This window comes from Sceloporus occidentalis, unplaced genomic scaffold, assembly GCF_023333645.1.
Source record: "Sceloporus occidentalis isolate IW3139 unplaced genomic scaffold, rSceOcc1.0.p SCAF_1, whole genome shotgun sequence".
Lineage (NCBI taxonomy): Eukaryota > Metazoa > Chordata > Lepidosauria > Squamata > Phrynosomatidae > Sceloporus > Sceloporus occidentalis.
The window spans coordinates 122,656,831-122,678,744 of record NW_028316981.1 but is presented as its reverse complement, the minus strand read 5'-3'; the positions used below and the strand labels follow the sequence as shown (position 1 = coordinate 122,678,744).

The 21,914-nt window shown below is 43.0% G+C and overlaps 1 protein-coding gene across 1 annotated transcript in view; it reads right to left on the bottom strand.

Annotated features, from left to right (window-relative positions):
• LOC149322071 (ubiquitin carboxyl-terminal hydrolase 43-like) overlaps positions 1 to 21,914 on the bottom strand; it is a 156,389-nt gene that overhangs the window by 100,544 nt on the left and 33,931 nt on the right. Inside the window, exon 3 of the mRNA XM_089522991.1 lies at positions 2,297 to 2,403. Coding sequence (XP_089379117.1) covers positions 2,297 to 2,403 — 107 coding nt within the window. The remainder of the gene's footprint in view (positions 1 to 2,296; positions 2,404 to 21,914) is intronic.

Below are 21,914 nucleotides of genomic sequence, written 5' to 3'. Positions count from 1 at the left end.
CACTGAAGCCTTATTTCTGAGAACAGCCTCACACTGGGTTCAACTTTACTGTACTCCCAGCTCTTTCATCCCACCATCAAAAATGGTGAGCCCTGGTGGTGCACTGGTTACATGCTGGTACTGCAGCCATCCACAGTCACAAGGCTGTGAGTTCGATCCTGGGAAGGACTCCAGGGTTGACTCAGCCTGACATCCTTCCGTAGCTCACTAAAATGAATACCCAGCTTGTTGGGGCCAATTAGCTTACACACTGTAAACAGCTTAGCAAGTGCTTAAGTGCACTGATAAGCAGTATAGAAATGTATTTGCTACTTGCTTGCTAAAAATGCAAAGCAGCACTGACTGTAGCAGGAGCCACATAAATGTGCATGTATGCTAAGGGAAGGACTCACTGAAGTCATGGTGCACCCAGATCAGTATAACAGAGGAATCCAGAGTTGCTTCATCTGCACTATGGCAACAGCACAAAGATATCCCTGGCTACACAAAGGGGGACAGAGCCAAACAAGCATTTCATTATTCCCTTCTGCAATTTCTTATACTATTTTGAGTGATTTAAGGAAATTGTGAGAAAGTCAGGGTAGTGTGATGATTTGAGTGTTGGATGAGGACACTGGAAGATAAGGGTTTGAATCCTTGTTCAGGTGTGGAAACCTACAGGATGACCTTGAGCAAATCATACCCTCAGACTCAGAGGAAGGCAATGGCCAACCACCTTACCATAAAAACCCATGACAGAGTACCTTAAGTCAAAAATGACTTAAAGGAACAAAACATGAACAGGATCCGAAGTGGGCCACACCTTAAGAAGATGATACAGCACTATCTGTTGCACCTAAGGAAAATATCAGTGCTACTTGCAGCTGCATTGGCATAAAGGTATACTTCGATCAAATATAAGTTCCTGAATTTTTAGAGGCCCAGAGGAAAACAGAAGGAGAGAACTATAACTTTGGTAGGGCAGGATATGTGCAGGTCTGGTTCTGTATCAGATGGTAGGGCACCAGCTTGTCTCCAAAACCAGCATACTGGTACAATAGGTGTATGTCCTACACTACCACTGTTGTGATTACAGGCAACTAACAAAATCTCACAGCATTGTGTGCAAGGAGGTGAGTGAGCTCTGCTTACATCTGGGCAGAATTATTGCCTTCATGTATTTCCCTGCAATTTATACCAAACACCTATGCTCGGTGCCAAGAGTTTGTGGCATCTTAAAGACTAATTAACTTTATTAAAGCATAAGCCTTAATAGACATCGTACATTTCCTTACATGCATTCATTATTACCACATATAGTAGAATTAGTTATACATGTTTAAGTAGGTAGACTATCTGTAAACAGCAGGAACAGGGGAAAATAAGGTAGAAGAAATACTGGGACTGTTAATTATCTGAACAGAGGCAGTGGTTGTGTAGTAACACAGTCATTTTTGTACTCATGAACTGATGGCATGTGTAGAGTGTGATAGGAAGCTGTTGTCCTTATTCTAGCTACAGAAGACAACCTCTTGAGGAATTCCATACCATAAAAGTGTTACCTATTCTATGGCAGAACTGGATGTAGTTCCAGGCTTCATTTGGTGCCCAAGACTTCATTTGGTGCCCAGAAATGACACATCTTACTTGTATGAGATAAGTTTTATTGGTGGTAAATGGTGCAACAGATGGTATACAGAAGGAAACATCCAAGCCCTTCTGCTGATGGAGTCTAGCAAATGGTAGAATTAAACAACTAATTCTACCCAGACTATCTCTAGCTAGCAACCCAATTTCCCATGATCTGGGCTACATGGGGAGCCCCTGGACTGAGGTGTACCTTCTCCCTGGATGACACTGATGAACTCCCAAGAGTTATAAAATATAGAAGCAAACAAAGAAAATTGAAGTGCACAAGCATGACCCCCTCCCTCCTTTCATAGCTATGAGAACTATGCAGGCAGATTAGTAACAGAACAAAATCCACTCCCACATTCTCAGCCTTCATAACTTTTCCTAGCCTCAAATTGTCAAGCTAAAACAAAAAAGTATCTAAGGAAGTCACTGATACAAATTAACCATTTCTATAACACTTGATAGCTATTAATGTTTTGCCATGCTGCTAAGGACTCTAAAACACATCAGCCTAGTGGCAGAGGCACATCTCATAGGTACTCTGGATCTCTGGCATGCCTGCAGCATCTACTGCTCTCTGCCTTTAAGGTAGGTGCTTGTTTGAGCCAGTTTGAGCCAGCTTACACCTTGAGCCTTGAGGAGAGGCGGGAGATGATCATTATCATTATTATTATTTCAATACCTGTATTGTGCCTGGAAATGGTTCTGCACAAAGCTCTGGCCCTTGGAAGGCTGGATAACTGCCTGGGCACTCCCAACACTGCCACTCTCTTCCAATCCAGGCAGAAGCTGTGGAGAAAACAGACATACACTGGATCACATGGGGAGCCACCTGTCAGTGAAACACCTCTTCTCCAACTGCTTGGCTGAATATTCACCAACTCCACTTCTACCTTATTTGTGATGCTTTTAACGTGAGCCCTTCCATCTCAGTGTTCCAACTCTCACATCATTTCTCTCAGTTTCTCACACCTCCCACTCCCTCCCAATCAGGGGGGAAAATCTTAGGTAAAAGGTGGAGAGAGGGTTATTTAGCTAGCAATGTTTGCAAACTGATATTTTAAAAAATAGAATCCTGTTTTGTTTGGGTACCCCCCTCCCCCCGAAACATGCCCCCCCCCCACTCAATAAAACTGCTTGGATGGTAAAATCAAAATTACCAGTTTCAAAGTAAAATAAATAAATAAAGGCCCCATTCATACTGGTCTAAAAGACCTGGAAGGAACTGGGCTGATCCGGATGCCCCTCCCCCGAATCGCTCCGTTAGCAAGTGCCCACTACAAATTTGAAATCGAATGCATTTTGACCTGCAAATTAGAAATCGAATGCATTCTGTGTCTGCTGGCGAGGTGGCTGCTGCCAATCAAGCTATTGTCATGGTGACGTTTGCAGGGCATCGGGGAAAGTGTCCTCCCTTTTTAAAGAGCCAGGCACAGGGGTTTCAGCGGCTGAAGCAGGGAGAGAGATGCCTCTCTCTCTCTCTCTCTCTTTTTTTATAAACCTGTGGGCTTTGGGGTCAGATCTGCCCCTGTCCCAGGCAAAGGATGGGATTGCCATGCATTTTTTTTATGCTTTTAAAAGCAACATTAGCTTTCCCTTTGCTTCCCTTGCTGTATCTGCTCAAGAAGACAAACCATGCGCATATTTGCTCCAAAAAAATTGTTAAAAATGTAACATTGATTGTTTGCAACATTTGTAGCTTCCCCCTCTGCAGAAGGCAAGGAGATCCAAGGATATCCAAGTGCAAGCCTAGCTCCATCTGCCTCTGGAATACAAACATAATGTATTCAATGCACATATTTGCTCCAAAAAAACTGTTTGAATTTGAAAAGCGGGGGGGGGGGGGGGTTGCCTGACATGAGCTCCGTTCGTGACCTGAATTTTTTCCTCCTGCAAGGGAAGGAATGCCCAGTGACAGAGGGCTTTGGGCAGGGGATGCAGGGAAAAGAGGCTCCTAAAGAACGCCTTCCCTTGCTCCCTTCTTCCCAGGGCTCTTTCCTCCTCCCCCTCCCCTCCGATGAGGGGAGGAAATGCCTTGCCCTTTGCCCACCCTCTGACCTAAATCCCTCCCTCAATTTGCCTCGATCGTGATCGAGGCCAAGTTCTCATTCCCAGGACCCGGGGTTTTCCAAAAGAAACGGTATTTGCACCGATTTCAAAAACACCGCGCTAGGGGCCATTTAACACGGAACGGGTGTGCAAGCCCCGGATTCGCTTGTGTGAGATTCGGGGTGAGTAGGAACTTCACGTGATTGAATCGGTTTCAGAACCGATTTTTTTTGTAATGTGAATGGGCCCAAAATAAAACTTTTATTTATATCCCGCTTTTCTGTTACAAGACAATCAAAGCGGCTCACAACATATTAAAATCCACATTTACAAAATTATGTTACAATTAAAATATCTATTAAAAACACACACACAAAATACGAGGACAGAGCGGTGGGCTGATACATGATGTGGGGGGCAGTCATTTCGTGGCCGGGTACTTTTATTCAGGAAAGGCCTGCCAGAAGAGATCCGTCTTGACAGCTTTTTTAAAGCTGTCTAAGCTGGCAATTTGACGGATCTCGTCTGGCAGACCGTTCCATAGTTTGGGAGCAATTGCAGAGAAGGCCCTCTGGGAGGTAGCAGTTACTCTGGTTTTTAAAGGCTGCAATAGATTCCTCCCAGAGGACCTGAGGGTGCGGGGCGGATTATATGGAGGCAGGCGATCCCTCAAATAGGTTGGACCCAAGCCATGTAGGGCTTTAAAGGTTATAACCAACACCTTGTACTGTGCCCGGAAACTAATAGGCAGCCAGTGAAGAGATTTTAAGATGGGTGTAATTCGGTCACTCCTAGTTTTTCCAGCAACCAGCCTAGCTGCCATATTTTGCACTAGTTGAAGTTTCCAGACTAGGCACAAGGGTAGCCCCATGTAGAGCGCGTTACAAAAATCAAGTCGTGAGGTTACCAGTGAATGTACAACAGTTTCTAGGTCCTTTGCTTCCAGGAAAGTGTTTTAGGAATCTCTCTCCCTCCATTCCCACTCCAATCAAATCAGAAATAAACAGGCTGGGCTAATGTCTGCTAGTCACAGAAAAGACCTGTGTCACAGCTGACACTGCATGGTGTTTCCAGATGATGCTTTTATAGTACAATTGGCCTGCCTCATTCACAGATTATTATGTCCTGGCAACAATGTCTGTAAGCCTCTTGTGTTTTCTCATAATTTTCCTTTTTTTACTGATCGTACCAGCATCCATCTATCTGGAAACACCCCTAGCAAGTCTCTTTAAAACTACTAGCTGCCCAAATACCCTTAAAGCACCAGACCCTATCTGATCTTGGAAGGTAAGCAGGGCCATGCCTGGTTAGTACTTGTATGGAAGACTGCCAATGAATACCAGCTGCTGTGGGCTATGTTTCAGAGGAAGGAGCTGGAAAAACCACCTCTGAGTATCCTTTGCCTCAGAAAATCCTATGAAATTCATGGGGCCACCATATGTCAACAGGTGACTTTAAGGCACATCAACACACACATATGCCTGGCCAAGAGAGCTACTATTCAATACTACAAATAACCTAAGGCACATCATTCTTGCATCTTCCAGATCCACTGAACAGGGCACTGCCTTACACAGAGTAAGCTCATTGTTTTAGCTAGACCAATACTGTCATCATTAACTGGCAGTATCTTCCCAGGTTAACAGTAAAGACTCTTTCCAGCCCAACATACAGTAAGTGTCAAGTGTCAAATCTGAGGCCTTCCATATGTAAAGCACATGCTCTGGCCCCATCTGATCTATGAAGTCTGAAAGAGATAGTTACAGACATATCTTTTGTTTAAATAAAAATTTTCTAACCCATTTCCTGGACCTCAAAAAAGGGAAGAATGCCTTTCTGACTACCTGCCAGTCACAGGATTATTTAAAATGTGTTTACCAGGGATGCTTAGCATCCTGGCTAACCACCAAAAACTCAGTGGATTAGAATGCCTGTATTTCTTCCTCTGTTACTTCCTCCTCTTCTTGGACGACCAAGGATGTCATATTCTAGATCTTCCCTAAATGACCCCTATGTGTTACTGCCATTTTCCTCCAAGAGGTGAATAATGTTTAGAGACTACAAATCTCAGAATTCCCTAGGCAGCATTAATCCTTGGGGATTCTGGCTGTTAACAATTTTAAAAATAAAAATGCAAGGATGGGAAAGCAAGCTTCTTAGTGTTTGTTCTATTTTCAAAGTTCCTGTGTGCTCCCCCTTGTTTCCTTACTGAATCTCTTTTTGGAGACACCATCCTTTCAATTTGGACCTGAGGTGTGAGAGAATGTTTTCTGGCAAAACCCAAGGGACAGATCTCCTCCCACCTGCCAAACTGCTTGATGTTATTCTACCTACTTCGCCTAGGGGAAGGTAAGAGCTCTCTTTGCCAGGATTGATGGGGGAGATCTATGTAGCTCTTGCCTCTCCCTGACAGCTAACTCCCCTGGAGCTGTGCACTTCCTCTCTGGCCAGTTAAAAGAAAAAGTAGAAGTACAACCGAACACAAAAGTTAGAAACATTATTATTATTATTATTAAACTTTATTTCTATAGCACTGTAATTATACACAGCGCTGTACAAAGTCGATAAAATTAGGAGTAAATAAAAGCCTGCCCAAGGCGTACATTCTAAGATAATAACAATTAAAAGAGGAATAGATAAAATTACCATATAGAAAAGAAAAAACAAATTAAAAACATCAAATATAAAAACAAATTATATCACATCAAATATTGTCAGACAGCCAGATGACAATCACAAATTCCCTGAGAACGCTTCCCTAAACAATATGGTTTTCAGCTCAGCCTTAAAGCTGGTTAGGGAAGTGATGAGCCGTGCATGCAGAGGAAGAAGGTTCCAGGAATGAGGGGCAGCAAGAGAGAAGGGACGGATCCGGGATGGGGCAGAGGAGATCCTGGGTTGAAAGAGGAGACTTTGGCTACCAGAGCGGAGAGTGCGAGTAGGGATGTAGGGAGAGAGAAGATCGATTAAATAAAGAGGGGCCAGCCCATGCAGGGTTTTAAAGGTGAGTAGCAGAAGTTTGTACCTGATGCAGAAAGGAAAAGGGAGCCAGTGAAGGGAAGACAACAGAGGGGAGACATGATCATAACGGCGAGCGAGTGAAATAATGCGTGCAGCTGCATGCTGAACAAAAATTAATGGGTGGAGATGAGAGAGGGGAAGCCCTGCCAGGAGGAGGTTACAGTAGTCTAATCGTGAGACTACTAGGGCATGGACCAGTGTTTTTGCGGTAGAAGCTGAGAGGTATGGACGGATTTTGGTAATATTATAGAGAAAAAATCTACAGACTTTGGTTGTAGTCTGGATCTGAGGGATAAATGACAAAGAGGAGTCAAATATGAAACCAAGACTACAGGCTTCCTGGACCGACTGGATCGAGATGTTATTGACGGAAATAGAAAAGGAATAGTGAAGGGTTGGCTTAGGAGGGAAAACAAGAAGCTCGGTCTTGGACATATTGCGCTTCAGACGCCGATGGTGCATCCAGTGGGAGACAGCTGTTAAACAGGATGACACTTGCTGCTCTAGCTCTGGTGAAAGATTAGGGGTGGAAAGGTACAGCTGGGTATCATCGGCGTAAAGATGGTAGGAGAAACCAAAAGAACTGATAAGTTTGCCAAGGGAGAGTGTGTATAAAGAGAACAGAAGGGGACCCAAAACAGAGCCCTGAGGAACTCCAACAGATAAGGGGACAGAAGACGAGGTCTGACCACCCGAGACCACTGAAAAAGATCGATCTGACAAGTAAGATGTGAACCAATCGAGAACAAGGCTCGAGAAACCAAGGTCAGAGAGTACATCTATTAGGAGACAGTGGTCCACGGTGTCGAAGGCCACAGACAGATCGAGTAGGACAAGGATAGAATAAAGGCCATTCGCCTTGGCCCGCAAAAGATCATTTGAGATCTTAGTAAGGGCCGTCTCTGTGGAGTGCCATGGGTGAAAACCAGACTGGAAGGGATCCAGAATGGAGTTGGTTTCAAGAAACTCAAAACAGTGTGAATAGACAACTCGTTCCAACACCTTAGAGAGAAAAGGAAGAAGAGAGATTGGACGATAGCTAGCCAAGGAAGAGGGGTCAAGAGAGGGTTTTTTCAGGATAGGGGAAACTAAGGCATGTTTGAAGACTGAGGGGAAGGAACCCGAAGAGAGAGAGAGAGATTAAAGATATAGAGGAGGGAAGGTAACAAGGAGGGGGCTATAGAGATTAGAAGACGGGAAGGAATTGGATCAAGAGAGCAGGTGGTGGGTTTTGATGAGTTCAGCAGCGAAGAGAGTTCTTCCAAAGAAACAGGAGGAAACACAGAGAGTTTATTAGTAGGAGGGGCGAGGAGATTAATGGTGGGAGCCAAATCATGAGGAGTTAACTCAGAACGAATGGTAGTGATCTTTGTAATGAAGTAATTGGCGAAGTCGGAGGGAGAAAATAATGGAGAGACGGAGGGAAGAGAGGGTTTTAACAGTGTGTTGAAACAGGAGAACAAGCACTGCGGGTGCCTCTCGTTGGCGCAGATCAATGATTTAAAGTAGTCTTGTTTGGCCATCGACAGGGCGCGTGAAAAGGATAAAAGAACGAACTTAAAATGGATAAAGTCGGCCCACTCCCTGGACTTTCTCCAGAGACGTTCGGCTGCTCGGGAGCAGGACCGGAGAAATCTAACAGTGGGAGTGATCCAGGGCTGAGACCTAGTTGTAGAGGAAGAGGAGGACACACGCGTAGAAACTGGGGCAAAGCTGTCAAACATAACATGTAAGAATGCGAGAGATGGACAGTTAAGACACAAAATAGGAAGAAAATAAATTCATTTGAAATGTGGTGCTGGAGAAGTTTGCTGAGGATAACAGGGACAGCTAAGAAGTCAAACAAATGGGTGCTAGAACAGATCAAACCAGAAATCTCTCTGGAAGCCAGGATAGCTAGATTAAGGCCATCGTACTTTGGCCACATCATGAGAAGGCATGACTCATTGGCAAAAACAATAATATTAGGAAAGGTGGAGGTAAGCAGAAAGAGAGGAAGACTGCATGTTAGATGGATGGACTCTAGAGGTCAGAGGTATGCATCTGCAGGAACTCAGCAGAGCAATGGAGGACAGGGAATCTTAGAAATATCTCATTTGCAGGGTCGCCATGGGTCAAGATCAACTCAAGGGTGGATAACAACAACAAGAGGTGGATGCAGAAGTCTGTGAACCACACAGAAGCATAATTTGCCTCACAAAGCAATTGTGGCCTGGTTTTATGTTGTTCATAAGACCAGACAATTCTGTTGCTGATAGTGTAGCTGGAAAAGGAATTAAAAATCAGATAACAGAACAAACTAGCCTTCCTTGGATTCAGAAGGAGAGACTTAGCCTAGATTCTTTTCTTCCCTGCAGAATGAAGAACATGGCCAGGGATGAGACCAATCTGGCCAACCTCTGTCAAGGACCAGTAGAGGACTCCACTGCTCCGTAGCTAAGGCCATCTCAATTCTGCATACTTCCTGCTCTATTTTGAAGAGATAACATAAGTAACTGACATCCCTGTCTAGGTTTTTTTCACGCTGTGGCCACCATCACCATAACCTGCATACAAGTGTGGGGTGGCTGTCCTAATGTGAGAAGGTGAATTGACCAAAATGAAAGTGCCACTACACTGGGTCCTTTCACAAGGCTCAATGATAGTACTATGACTCCATTTCAACTGCCATGGCAACATCCATGGAATTCTGGGGTGGGCAGTTTAGGGAGGGACCTTCAGAATCCTCAGCCAGGGAGCTCCTCTGGTGCCTCCAACTGAACTGCAAACCCCAGGAGTCCTTAAGATGCTGCCGAACTGCAAACCCCAGGATTCCTTAAGATGCAGAATCACAGTGCTAAAACTGTGTAGTGTGAATGAGCCTTCTGAGGAAAAACGGCTATGCTGAAATGTTAAATTCAATGCATCTGTACATGTGACCAACAGCTGCTACTCTGCAAAGTTGTGTAGTTATTTACACATCATATTCAAGTAATATACACTCACCAGCATCCAAACAGGGGATGGTGAATTCATGCTGACACTAAAGACTGAGGTACCCCATCCCCCTTCTCAAGCATTTAATTTGCATGCAAAGCAAATGCCTGAATAGGATTGCTCTCCGCCATTATGCATGAACTGGGCCTTAGTAACCTTATGAATCAGAATCAGAGAGCAACCCTGGCCATATCCATGCCCTTCAGTTAGGACAAAGAAGATTAACGTTTTAATGGATTTCTCAAATGTAGTGGAATGGAAGAAAAAGAATTTAGGGTGCCATTAATCAAACTATTTGCCATGTCTGGAAAAGTGCTTTTTCCACTATCAAAAAAGCAAAGGAGTAGATATATCGTAATATACAATAAGAACAACAGAATAAGAGGGCAACCACTCACTGACACTATGAAGCAAGCAGGTATTTCTTTCTCTAACATGGAAATTACATGATACTCTATATATAGGGGCACAGTGGTTTAAAAAAATCCTACCTGCTAATAAAATTATATGTGAATTTTATTTCTATCACAACAGTATTTATGGATATACATATATTACTTTCCCACACCTAGGTAAACATATATGGGGGGGCATGTATAAGTCTATTCAGGTCCTAATCAGTAATTAAATAGCTCAGAACTGATCTTCTAAATCTGGGGCACAGACATGGAAGCAGACTATTCATTCTGACTACAACCTGGATTAAATATAAAAGTGTCAGTGGCCAAAACATTTATCCATGTAAACGTTTCATGTAACCGGCGGTCTCATTTCAACGCTCTTATCACATGCATTGGTCCATACAAGCAGAGCTTGAGCAAGATACCATTGGTGCATTAACAGTAGGCACATATGGGCTGGTGCACATGACAGCATTTAAGTGAAGACAGCAACTACTAGAATGCTTAGACAAGTACATGTTTTGCCACTGGCCACTTTAACAATTAATTCCAGCCTCAACCAGGCCTGCATTCAACTTATGACAACTAACTTGAATGGAACAAGTTACTTTAGCACTGAAGAGTACACAACCCACTTAGAAAAGGTTGACCAACGAAGAACATGACCTCAGTACAGCACTCCTCAGTAATCCTGGCCCTAAGAAAGAAGAGTGTGAGAGAGAATGTGGGAATCTTCAAGTATTCTGAGTACTTGGAAAGAATTTGAAAGTGTGTTGTTATAGGATGAAAGTTTACATAGGCTGCAGAAATAATCTGCACTGCAGAATAAATTCTGTACTGCAGAAATAATCCAGTTTAACATCACTTTAACTGCCTTAGCACAATGCTATGGAATTTTCAGAACTGTAGTTTTGTGAGACATTAAGCCTTCTCTGTCAGAGAGCTCTGGTGCCACAACAAACAATAATTCCCAGAATTCCATAGCATTGAGACATGGCAGTTAAAGCAGTGTCAAACTGGATTATTTATACAGTGCAGATGCAGCCATTCACTGTATACAAGAAAATTCTCCAGTTAAAAGGGCCTCAGAAAGTAGAATTTAGAGAGACCTTTGCTTGATGACCTGGGGAGTCCACAGTAGAACAAATACATGAAGGAATAATTTGACTTGGTCAAAGTCAACTTCCTATGTTTCTACCAAAAAGGTGTATGACAAACTAAACAAAGGGAGTTCTGGATGGGTACTGTGTTTATGCAAATGAAAGAAAGAAATACTGGGCACTCATTCACCTAACCCTTTATACAGAAAAAGGAAATGATAGAGTTCATTGGTTTTCTCAGACAATGGAACCATTGTGAGTACAGGCAGTTTCATGAGGGTCAGCATAATGAGCAAATGGGTATATGATAGTGAAATGAACTGTTCTAGGCACTAGATGTACAAAAAGTAACAGAATTATCTCAGGGGCAGCATGAACCTACTGTAAGCGATTTCTTCCTCCCCAGTACTAACAGTGAGTCAGGATCACAGTGAGTTTGTTACAATGGATTACAACTGATTCCCATGCAGATAGCATGGGAATCAAACTAACAAATGCATTATTCTTGGTTGTGTTTCACTGACTTCTGACTCTTCACAAACAATAGCCCAACATTACACCACTCTACAAGTTACTATGGCTGTCAGACTTCAATCTTCCTGTACAAAATAATTCATTATAGCTGAAACTGTATAACACGGAGACATATATATGTTTCTCCTAATAATTATTTGCTTGCTTATTTGCTTGCTGGGAGGCAAAAGCAGCCACAAGGCACTACAAGGAATTGGGAGTGGGGGGATGGAGTCCTGCCCATGTTTCTATTCCAGCTCATACCTTCCTTCACTGGCTCCCAAGACAGAGGGAGAGAATGAGGGGGGGGGGGGGAGAAAGAGAGAGAGAGAGAGGGGGGGAGAACATTGTTTAATTAGCAAGAGCTCCAGTTCTGTCATGCCTTGGATACAATTAATTTGACTGATTCAGACCTTTGTTGTAATTGACCTCAGACTGGGAATGGTCTATGCATGTAAAAACAATATTTTCTGCTTTAAAATGGAGCAACTGTCTACTGACACAAACAAAAAAGACAGAGGGGGTGAACCACACCCACACAGATGGCACAGAAAGAAAATAAGGCATTGGGTAGGTTGTGGGATGAGCATTGTGCCCCACACACTCACATATTTTCCCAGACTGGACAGAACCGAATACGTAAGTCTGTGTTCACATAAAATCACCAGAGCAGTAGCCTATATACCGATGTTCAATAGCTATAGAGGTATACCACAGTTAACCAAGCAGATGAGTTCCTAGGCATTCCTTTTTCAACAGAAAATATGATACCAGAGGTAGAAATAGCATGGAAAGAAGGGGGATAGGTTCCATACTGCACACAAAAGAAGTAGTTCAATATTTTTCAAAAACCTTTTTATTCAAAGTTAACAAGAGACATATGTGAAATGAAGAAGCCAAGTGAGATAAGCCTAGCATAAATAAATAAAAATATTCTAAACCTTTTACAGCCCACTTGAAGACTTCTTGAAAAAATCATTGAGAAACAACTTTTTCTTTCACTAGCATTTACTTTTCTTATGATTTCCACTTTCCTAGCCAAATATATAGCTCTATGCTTTTTAACATGCTTGGAATAGCTGACAAGGCAAGTTTATCTGCCTCCCTCCTTACTCTCTGTTTTGCTGTTCATGCATCTCCAGTAAGGGATTTTGGAGGCAGATGTTGTTTACCCTGCCTGTAGTAGGCAGACACACACAGCTACACTAGGAATAGCTAGGATACAATCCCATTCTTTCCCAGCTCAGGCTTTATTGCATTGTTTACTACACAGGTGTTGCTGCAACCCAGCACTGAAAGTGTACATTTCTCCAGCCCTCCAGCATCCCAGTGCCACCCAATGACAAAAAACATCCATGTAAAAGGACTTTGCCAACAAGAGCAACCACACGGGCACAGCAACAATCCTCTCCAAAAAGGAGCTGTTACACGCCACCACCAAGGCGCCATTAGTGCCCTGGAGCGGCATGGTGACATCTCTTGTGCGCCATGCCATTTAGATGCGGCGCACAAGGCATGTCATCGACACACTGCCACCTGAACAAGCGCACTCCCAAAATGGCACCAGGAGAGCAGACACTCCACTCTCCCGAGCCCTAATTTTGGCCCCAGGCTGCCACAAAGCAGCAGTCTGTACTGGGCCTTTGTTAACTGAGGTATGCCTGTAGTAAGCACCAGTGGCATCCCTACCCCTGGTGTCACTCAGTGCAGGAGGGCTGCAGTGGGCAAAAGGGTGCATTTGCCTCTTCTCCTTTGCCATAGTGGCAGTGGCCTCCTCCTGAGGAGTCTACCCCCACAGCGAAAGTCACCCTTTCTAACCCCCCTCCCCAGGGAGGAGGGCCCAACCTGATGTCACCCCTCTTCTTCTTCTTCTTCTTCTTCTTCATTTTGGCTGGTCTTTTGCTGTTCAGGAGGAACACAAGTTATCTGTGTATGTATAGATGTACCTTCAAATTGTCTCTTGAATTATGGCAACCCCATGAATTTCCTAGGGTTTCCAGTGCTCTAATTCAGTGTGGCTCTTGAGGCCATTTTCGTGGTCCTCAGTGGTAATATATATATTATTGGCTTCCAAAGTAAAACAGTTTTTAGCTCCAGAATGTCCCCATATGTACTCTAGAAGGTGCATTTCCACCATTTTTAGAAGCCCTTTGCCACCACCAGCCCAAGGTAAAAAAAAATTTTTGAAAGAATTTTTGGCTGTGAAATGCTCCCAAGTGTCCACTTGTGGGGTGCATTTCCGCCACATTTTACAGGCCTTTGGGGCCAATTTGCACCCCAAAATGGCTTTTTAAAAAAAATCTAATACCAGGAGGTTTGGAGGTGTTAAGAAGCAAGAAAATTTGGGTTATTTTGGGGGGGGGGGGGCTGGTGAGAGGTGCATCCCTCTAAAGCCACCTAGGGAGTCCCTTAGCCTTCCACAGTTGCCCATCCCATCCCATACAATGATACCAGAATTAATGTGTCTGGTTTAAATATTATATTTAAATGCATTTAAAATGTTATATAGAAATTATTTTACTGCAACATTTATAATAACGTAAAGAGAACAGCACATACGCCCCTTATATTTAACAAAAATGATTTCACCTAATACAGGGGTAGGCAACCTGCAGCCCGCGGGCCGGATGCGGCCCGGCGAGGCCTTGGGACCGGCCCCAGCCCAGTCCTGCCGCCGATTGCCACCGGGGCCTTTGGCCTCTCGCACGCAGGGCAAGGGGCAATTGTCTATAGACGCCTCAGAAACATGCATTTATATTAACATTTTTTAAAAAATCAGCAAATTTTTTTGCGTGTCCTCCACTTTTTTTAAAAAAGTGTCCACCATTTGAAAATGTTGCCCTACATTTGTCACGGTTTATTTATTTATTTATTTAGAATGTTTTAAAAATATTTAATTATTTATTTTTTGGCTTCGGCCCCCCAGTTGTCTGAGGGACAGCAACCCGGCCCCCGGCTCAAAAAGGTTGCCTACCCCTGACCTAATAGAACACTATTTTTAAGTATGTAGAGAAATTTTGTAGCACCTTTGAGACTAAATGAAAAAAAGAAGTTGACAGCATGAGCTTTCGTAGACTTCAGTCTACTTCCTCAGATGCAATTTTTAAGGTCACATATGAAGGCACACAACAAAAACGAACCTAAAGAAATCTGGATGTGAGCTATCTTATATCAACAATTTAACTTTCTTTTGTTGAGGTAATACTGCAGTACCTTCAGCTTCACTCGCTCACCCTCTCTGTGCTACTTATCAATTTCATTGCAAACTAGGGGGGAAATGATTCAGTACTACTAGCTGAACATTTTATCACACTAAAAGATTATGTCAATTTGTGAGCACAGGTAACTTATCCCATTTTATCGTGACTATTTGGAATTTGCAAAACCACCTCTGGGGATTCCTTGACTAAGAAAACCCTATGAAATTCAAAGGGTACCATAGGTCAACAGATGACTTGGAGACACACACACACACACACACACACACACACACACACTTGTATTTGTGACTGATTGAGAAGTGAGAGATTTTGTGAAACAGAAACAAGCTGAACAGTACATTCATTTGTTATTGTATTCCTCTGAGTGCTAGGGATTGTCAATGCTTGTCTTCTTAGAAGAATAATTAAATCTTCACATCCTATACCCAAGCCATTTAATATTACTGAGCAGTATAACAGCCCAGGTAATTATAGATAAATAAAAAGAACATGGAAATTTTTTGCATGGAAAAATACAGCATCAAGAATTTTTTTGCCCCACCTGTCTGCATATAACCAACACTTATGAAGTTTCCTACTTCCTTAAAGGGGAATTAAAAGCCATGACTTGTGCTGAACAATATCTAGAAGCTAGTGTAAGAAAATGAACCTAGAATGTTGATTTGAATATTGGACCAGGACTCTGGGAGACCAGGGTTCAAATCTCAGCTCACGTATGGAAAACTACTGGCAAATCACTCTCTCTAACCCTCAGAGGATGGCAGTGGCAAACCCTTCTGAACAATCTTGCCAGGAAAACACAGCAACAGATTTGCCTTAGGGTCGCAATAAGTCAGAAACATCTTGGAGTCACACAACAACAAAGTGTAAGAAAGAGATGGAATTCCCATGGTAACACACTGCTGCTGCAACTGTCATTGCAGAAGTTTTGTTTTGTTTTACTTTCGTTAGAAAAAGCAAAGGTTATATGTTTTGAGGCAACAAAGAAAAAGAATAACTTGGGCACAGTATACATATTTCCTATCTTAGGGGCATATAGACTAAAGGACAGAACACAACAGTGGTATCCTAAATCCACTGGCATTATTAATCTGCTGCAGGCCACTTTTTTCCCCTCTCTCAGCAGGAAGAAGAGGGAGCAAGAGGAGAGAAAATGTTTGATATTAATAAATTCCCAAGCAGGTGGCACCCAAGAGAAAGCTTCTACACCAGCCACTTATCATTAGTGTCATTTGATCTGAAAGATTTACCCAATAAACAGATGGCATGGTGCAGGTGTGTGTGTGTGTCTGTGTGTGTCTGTGCTTGCTCACTTGCTTGCTTAGAAGTTAACTAAGCCATTTCAAAATTAGAACAGGTATTTTCTTAAAATGAAGATGTGGTCTCAGCTGAATATCAGTGGGCCGGGTAGGGTGGGGGGGAAACAGGGCAGCTGAAGGTCTGCTGGGCAAGTGTTGTGTCTTTATGACACACCTGCCAACACGACAGACAGAACTGAGAAACAGGTAATGAAGGGAATGAAGTAAATTGACACAAGGGCTGCTGAAGTGTTTCCCATATTCATCTGAACTGGTGGGATTTGGCAGTTCACAACATTTGAATATGACTCCCAAACATGCATGCAAATTGGAGTCATTGGCCTAGTTCTTACTAAGGTAGTAAGCCTGTACCTGAGTTGGTAAGAGCCCACACAGCTGAGTGCAAGAGATTTCCGCACCTCACAGTCCAACACAGCAGCTAGTTGGCTGCTCATCTTCCATCGTCACCATACTTCCAGGTGACTGAATTGCCATAATACAGGAATTGTTCATGTCTTATATGATTGACATCTGTATATTTTATAAAGATTTTCCCCTTAATTTAAAAAAAAAACAGATTTGATATCTGAAACAATGTATGTGAACCATATTAGGATGTCCCGGAGTTACAATGTTATGTGAAGTTTCTATCCAGTGGCCTTTTATGTTTGTCCCTTTTCAAAAAGCGATCACCCACCACACTCTTTACAATGGTTACTTTGGCCAAGTACAGAGCATCACAGATAAGAAGGAACTGGCTTATTACATGGCTGCAGGCCCATAATAACTATTCCTGGAAGAAGACTAGTGTTCTTCCTTCTTCAAAGTTCAAAACACCTTTAGCTTAAGGAAATGTAAGCTATTTTTTATGTCTTGCTCTCTCCTTCCAAACAGCCTTTAATACAATGTTCCTGATCGTAGTTGAGGATTAAAGGAGTTTGGCCCCATTCACAGAAAAGCCTGTGCTGTATTTACAATACTGTTGTGATCCAAAGCAGAGAAGGCTTGAATATGGAAAGACAAAGAACCCAATTCTAGCACAGACAAGGGGTGCCAAATCTTTTCAGAGCCCCTGACTCCTGACGTTGCCCAACAGGGCTGGATTATGAATGGTGCATTGGCAGCCCTGCCCCATGTTGTTCTTGCTGTCAAGTTCTCGTTCTCTCTCTCTCTCTCTCTCTCACACACACACACACACACGCTTTTTGCACTGTACTCCTGTCAAGACAGAAATGCTCAGGAGTGGCCTCATCTTCAAAGGCTGGAACTGTATTACTTTCTTGCCTCATTTCCCAGCTGCAGTCTCAGGGCGTTATCAGACAAGAGAAATTGAGAGTATAGTCCAATGGCAATCCGGACGCAATCATGGGGTTTAACGTTATTGCATGATAGACTACCACACGCAATTTTGGGCAATGGGAAGTCAATCCAAACGCAATCATGGGGTTTCACGTTGTGCGTGAGAGGTGATCGCACGCAATTTCGGGCAATGACAAGCTATTTTCAGGCAACGGGAAGTCAGTTCGAACACAATTTGAATTCACATAAATTCACTGAACTAAATTCGCATTCACGTGAATGCGTTCTGGCCCCACTTTCTTTTCATTCGAAATTAAGAGAAATTCCTCCTGTGTGATAAACTCCTCCGTTAAGTGGCAGGTTGTCTTTTGAGGTTACTGGCTCTAAAACTCCAGCCTCCATCATGCCAGCTGGGATCAGAACCACCTCAGTCCTGAAATGACTTGGCTCATGCCCAGAAAGGCCTCCTCTTGGCCCAGCAGTGCTGTCAAACTTGATCCACTGCAATACAAAGGTGGAACTCCAAAAGAGCTGCTCAAACCCAGGCACAAAATGGGACCCTGTCTTTGAAACTACTCCAGAGTTCCAACTGTAACGTCAAGGCATCAAGTTTGGTCTCCAGAACTGCTAGCAGATTGCCACAAAATCCTAGCTTGAAAGGCCTTTCAGATGGGATTCTTACCTATCACAGTCAAATCTAATTCTATGTTGGGGCAAAGGCACAGGTCCCATCACTGACTATGGGCTTTACTAGCATCTGATGTAGTAAGCTGGAGTCCATGAAAACTTACGCCACACAAAATTTGCTAGCACACAAGGTGTCACAAGACTTGTTATTTTTTTTCTGCAACAGATTAATAAATATATCCCCAGCCTTTCATTTTTATGGACTTCATCTATGTCAGATGACCCAGGCTTAGCAGACAGACAAATACCCATCAGGGCAGCCCACACTCTTGCCTGTTCTGGTTAGAAGCCTCCAGAAAACAAAAAAGGGTGGAAGGTGTTTTCCTTCAAAACATGTTTTTATTACATCTCTGTACATTCAAGATATACTGTCATCATCAGGCCATCTTTTCTGTCTGCCTAGCCAGGTAACTCCCTTTCCTAGGGATTTAGTAGTCTGGCAGTACAGCATCGTTTATTCCCTTGCCCTTTGGCTCTCATTCTATTCCTTTGTTCTCCTCTGCATTCATGTCTATATATACTGTTTATCATTCTGAGTTGAAAACAGTTCTTGCAGTAAATGTATAGTGTACCTTGATCTTCTTCTCAAAGAAACTACACATTTTCACCTGAACCTAACACACATGAATTTTGAAGGAGATAATCTTTGTCTCAGATTAGGCTATTGCAATGAATGCCACATATTGCCGCCTTTGAAAAATTTTGAAAATAGAACTGGTGCAAAATGCTATTGTCACAGTGCTGACAAGCAATTGCTATTTGAAGCACATTACTTAAGTTTTATTTGTCCTACACTGACTGACTGCTAGTGTGTTTTAAAGAGCATCTGAAGCATTTTAAGGTTATCATCTTAAAAGTCCAGTATGGTTTGGTTTCAAGGTTTCTCATATCTTTTTAATCAAAACTTTAAGATAGGTGCTGGCCCATATCCCAGCCCTGTGTGAAATAGCTCATTTATGAATAGGTCTAAACAGGGCCTCTTTAGCTGGAGCACCTAGGCTCTTTGGAGACCTATGTATTTTTTCTTTTCTTTTTTTAAAGGATATTGGTGAAGATTATCTGATTTCAACAGACCCTAAAGTAGGATAAATTCTACTCTACCTTCTCCCAATTACAGTTATTGTCAGAGTTGGATACTTTTCATCATTCCATTTTAAGCTGCTCAATTTCATTAAGATTATGGTTTCATATACTGTACAGTTTATTTCTTTATTTTATTTAGAGTCTTCAGTCACAAAGGCTCTCAAATGATTAATTTGCAAGTTCCCTGCAAATCTATAGAAGACATGATACACACAGAAAGGGGAATGGCAGTGAGTGAGGGGATTAAGTCCAGCAAATACTGCCTCTTTTTCTCTCCTTTCATGGTCAGGGCATGAATGGAGGAAGGGCCTTTCATCTGCTTCTGGGCCTAGGCATTGTGGAGTTATATCTGCCTCTTCTTCTCTCCCTCCAAGGCCAGGGCATTGGCATTTCGGATGGAGGGAAAGCCTTTCATCAGTTTCTGGGCCTAGGCATTGTAGAGCTATGTTTGCCTCTTTTTCTCCTTTTCCTATCCCTCTGCGGCCTCGGCCTCGGTAGTGGCTGTTGAGAGGGAGGGATATTCATTTGCCTCTGGGGCCAGGCATGGTGGAGCTGTGCCTGCCCCTCTTCTCTCCCTCCCAGTGCAATGGCTGTTGAGATGGAGGGAGGGCCTGTTGTTTGTTCCTGGGCCCAGGCATGGTGGATCTCTGCCTCCATCTTCTTCTGTATGCTGGGGGGGGGCATATAAGACTTTCTTTCTTTCTTTCTTTCTTTCTTTCTTTCTTTCTTTCTTTTGCCAAACACTCACACTGCAAAGCATGCAAGAAAGGAGTACATAAACCCAAGCTTACAATATGCAATGTAGCCGGCTTTCCAAATTACAGTATAACCTATCCACATATAACACTGAGTGTGATGAGACTAGTTGTAGCAGCTAATTACCACACAGCAAGATAGAATTTAAGCACTCTGCAGCCAAACACAAACACTCCCAATTCTTTGTGCTAGCTGTACATGCACACAAGACTAAGTGGGAGTAAGGTCATGGGGGTAGGTTAAAAACCAACACAGGCATGGGTATGCTACATAGCCATAAAGACAAGAAAGCTATGTTTGTGCCTATGTGTAAGTGTGCCTATGATACAGAGCAGGAGATTATGACGATCATAGCAACTTTTTCCATTTATGTTTGATTTCTACTGATTTTCAATATACATTCATCCCTCCACATTTGCTGGGGTTAGGAGCACAGAACTACCATGAATGTGGAAAAACTGCTAATCACAAAAACACTGTTTTTACCTGAGATAACACCTCTCTAGGAATCTCTAGGTCTGCCAGTGCAACTCTGTGGTCAATATTTGCCAGACATTGACCATATAATTGCACTGGAGGAGCTACAAATGCCTAGTGGAGTGTTCTTTCTAGGAATCGCTAGGTCCTTCAGTGTGACTTTTGGTTAAAGGTGATCATACAGTTGGGCTGGAGGGCCTAGATATTCCTCAAAAGAACATATTATTGCTAAAGAATGAGCAATAATAATGATAATAAAAATAATAATGAGCAATAATAACAATAATAATGAGAATTTCTGCTTTGGAATCTCCCTCCCCAACAAGGCTTCAGTCAAGGCTTCCCCAACACCTAAGTTCTTGCTGAGCAACTACAAAGAGACAAAGTTCTTCCACTCTGAAATATAAGAATCCAAGTGCCTGTGAAAGTAGTCTTCCTTCTCTCTCTTTCTCTTCCTGTTTCAAGACTGAATGAGCAGCTTGGGCAGGAAGCCCTTCGTGAGCCATGCCATGCAAGTGCCAATGCAATCAGGCCAAGGAAAGGATCAGTGAGGGCTAATGAGTTCTACCATCTGCCTGGAGCAGAAATGGCTATATAAGGGAAATGCAAGAATGAGGGGAGGGGCACCTTCTGGGGATGCAGCTCAAAGTCCTGTGTTCTCTCAAATGATGAAGGCCTGGTCTGGGCAGAAAAAGTGAGATATACAGAAGTAGACAAGAAACACACACACACACACACCATATGGCTTGCAATATTTCAGCATTCAGAGAGAGTGGTGAGGGACTCTCCCAGGGAAAGCAAAGCTGCTGGCAAGGCAGGTACAGGCTTCTCTCTCACCCCTGTTTAGTCCCCTGAGTGTGTGGTAAGTGGAGTGAGTACCAAAAACAAATTGCTTCCACTCAGTGTCTTCCTTTGTCCCAACTGTTATTAAAACTGGGGAAAGTTCAGAATCTTCTTCCTGAGGATCTGTCATGACCCCCTTTTCTTTAATCAGCTGGGTCTCCAAGCCTATGGATGCAGGTGTATGATTCCAGGCAAAACATCTCCTGGATAGGTTTGAACTTTAGTTTCTACACAGGGACATATTCCATAATTACTTCTGAGAACCTTTGTGCTGCTGCAGATGATCCAATTAATTCCTTGCTGAAATAATGATTACTGCTACAGAACGCATGCTAGGGGGTGCCATCCTACTGTCACAACTTGCCTTTTGCAGGCTCCTTCAAAGTGACCTCACAGCTACTTGCCCTCAAGCTTCCTCGTTCCCCTGCCCAAAGAAAAACCTTCTTTTACTTGTGGTGTTAAAATCGAGTTCTAAGAGTTTCTTCTCCTGAGGCTGCCATCTCCAGTGGCAATTAGGGAAACGGAGAGCTTTATGCAGGAGGAATTCAATGCTCGCTGCCGCATGCCTTCATAAAA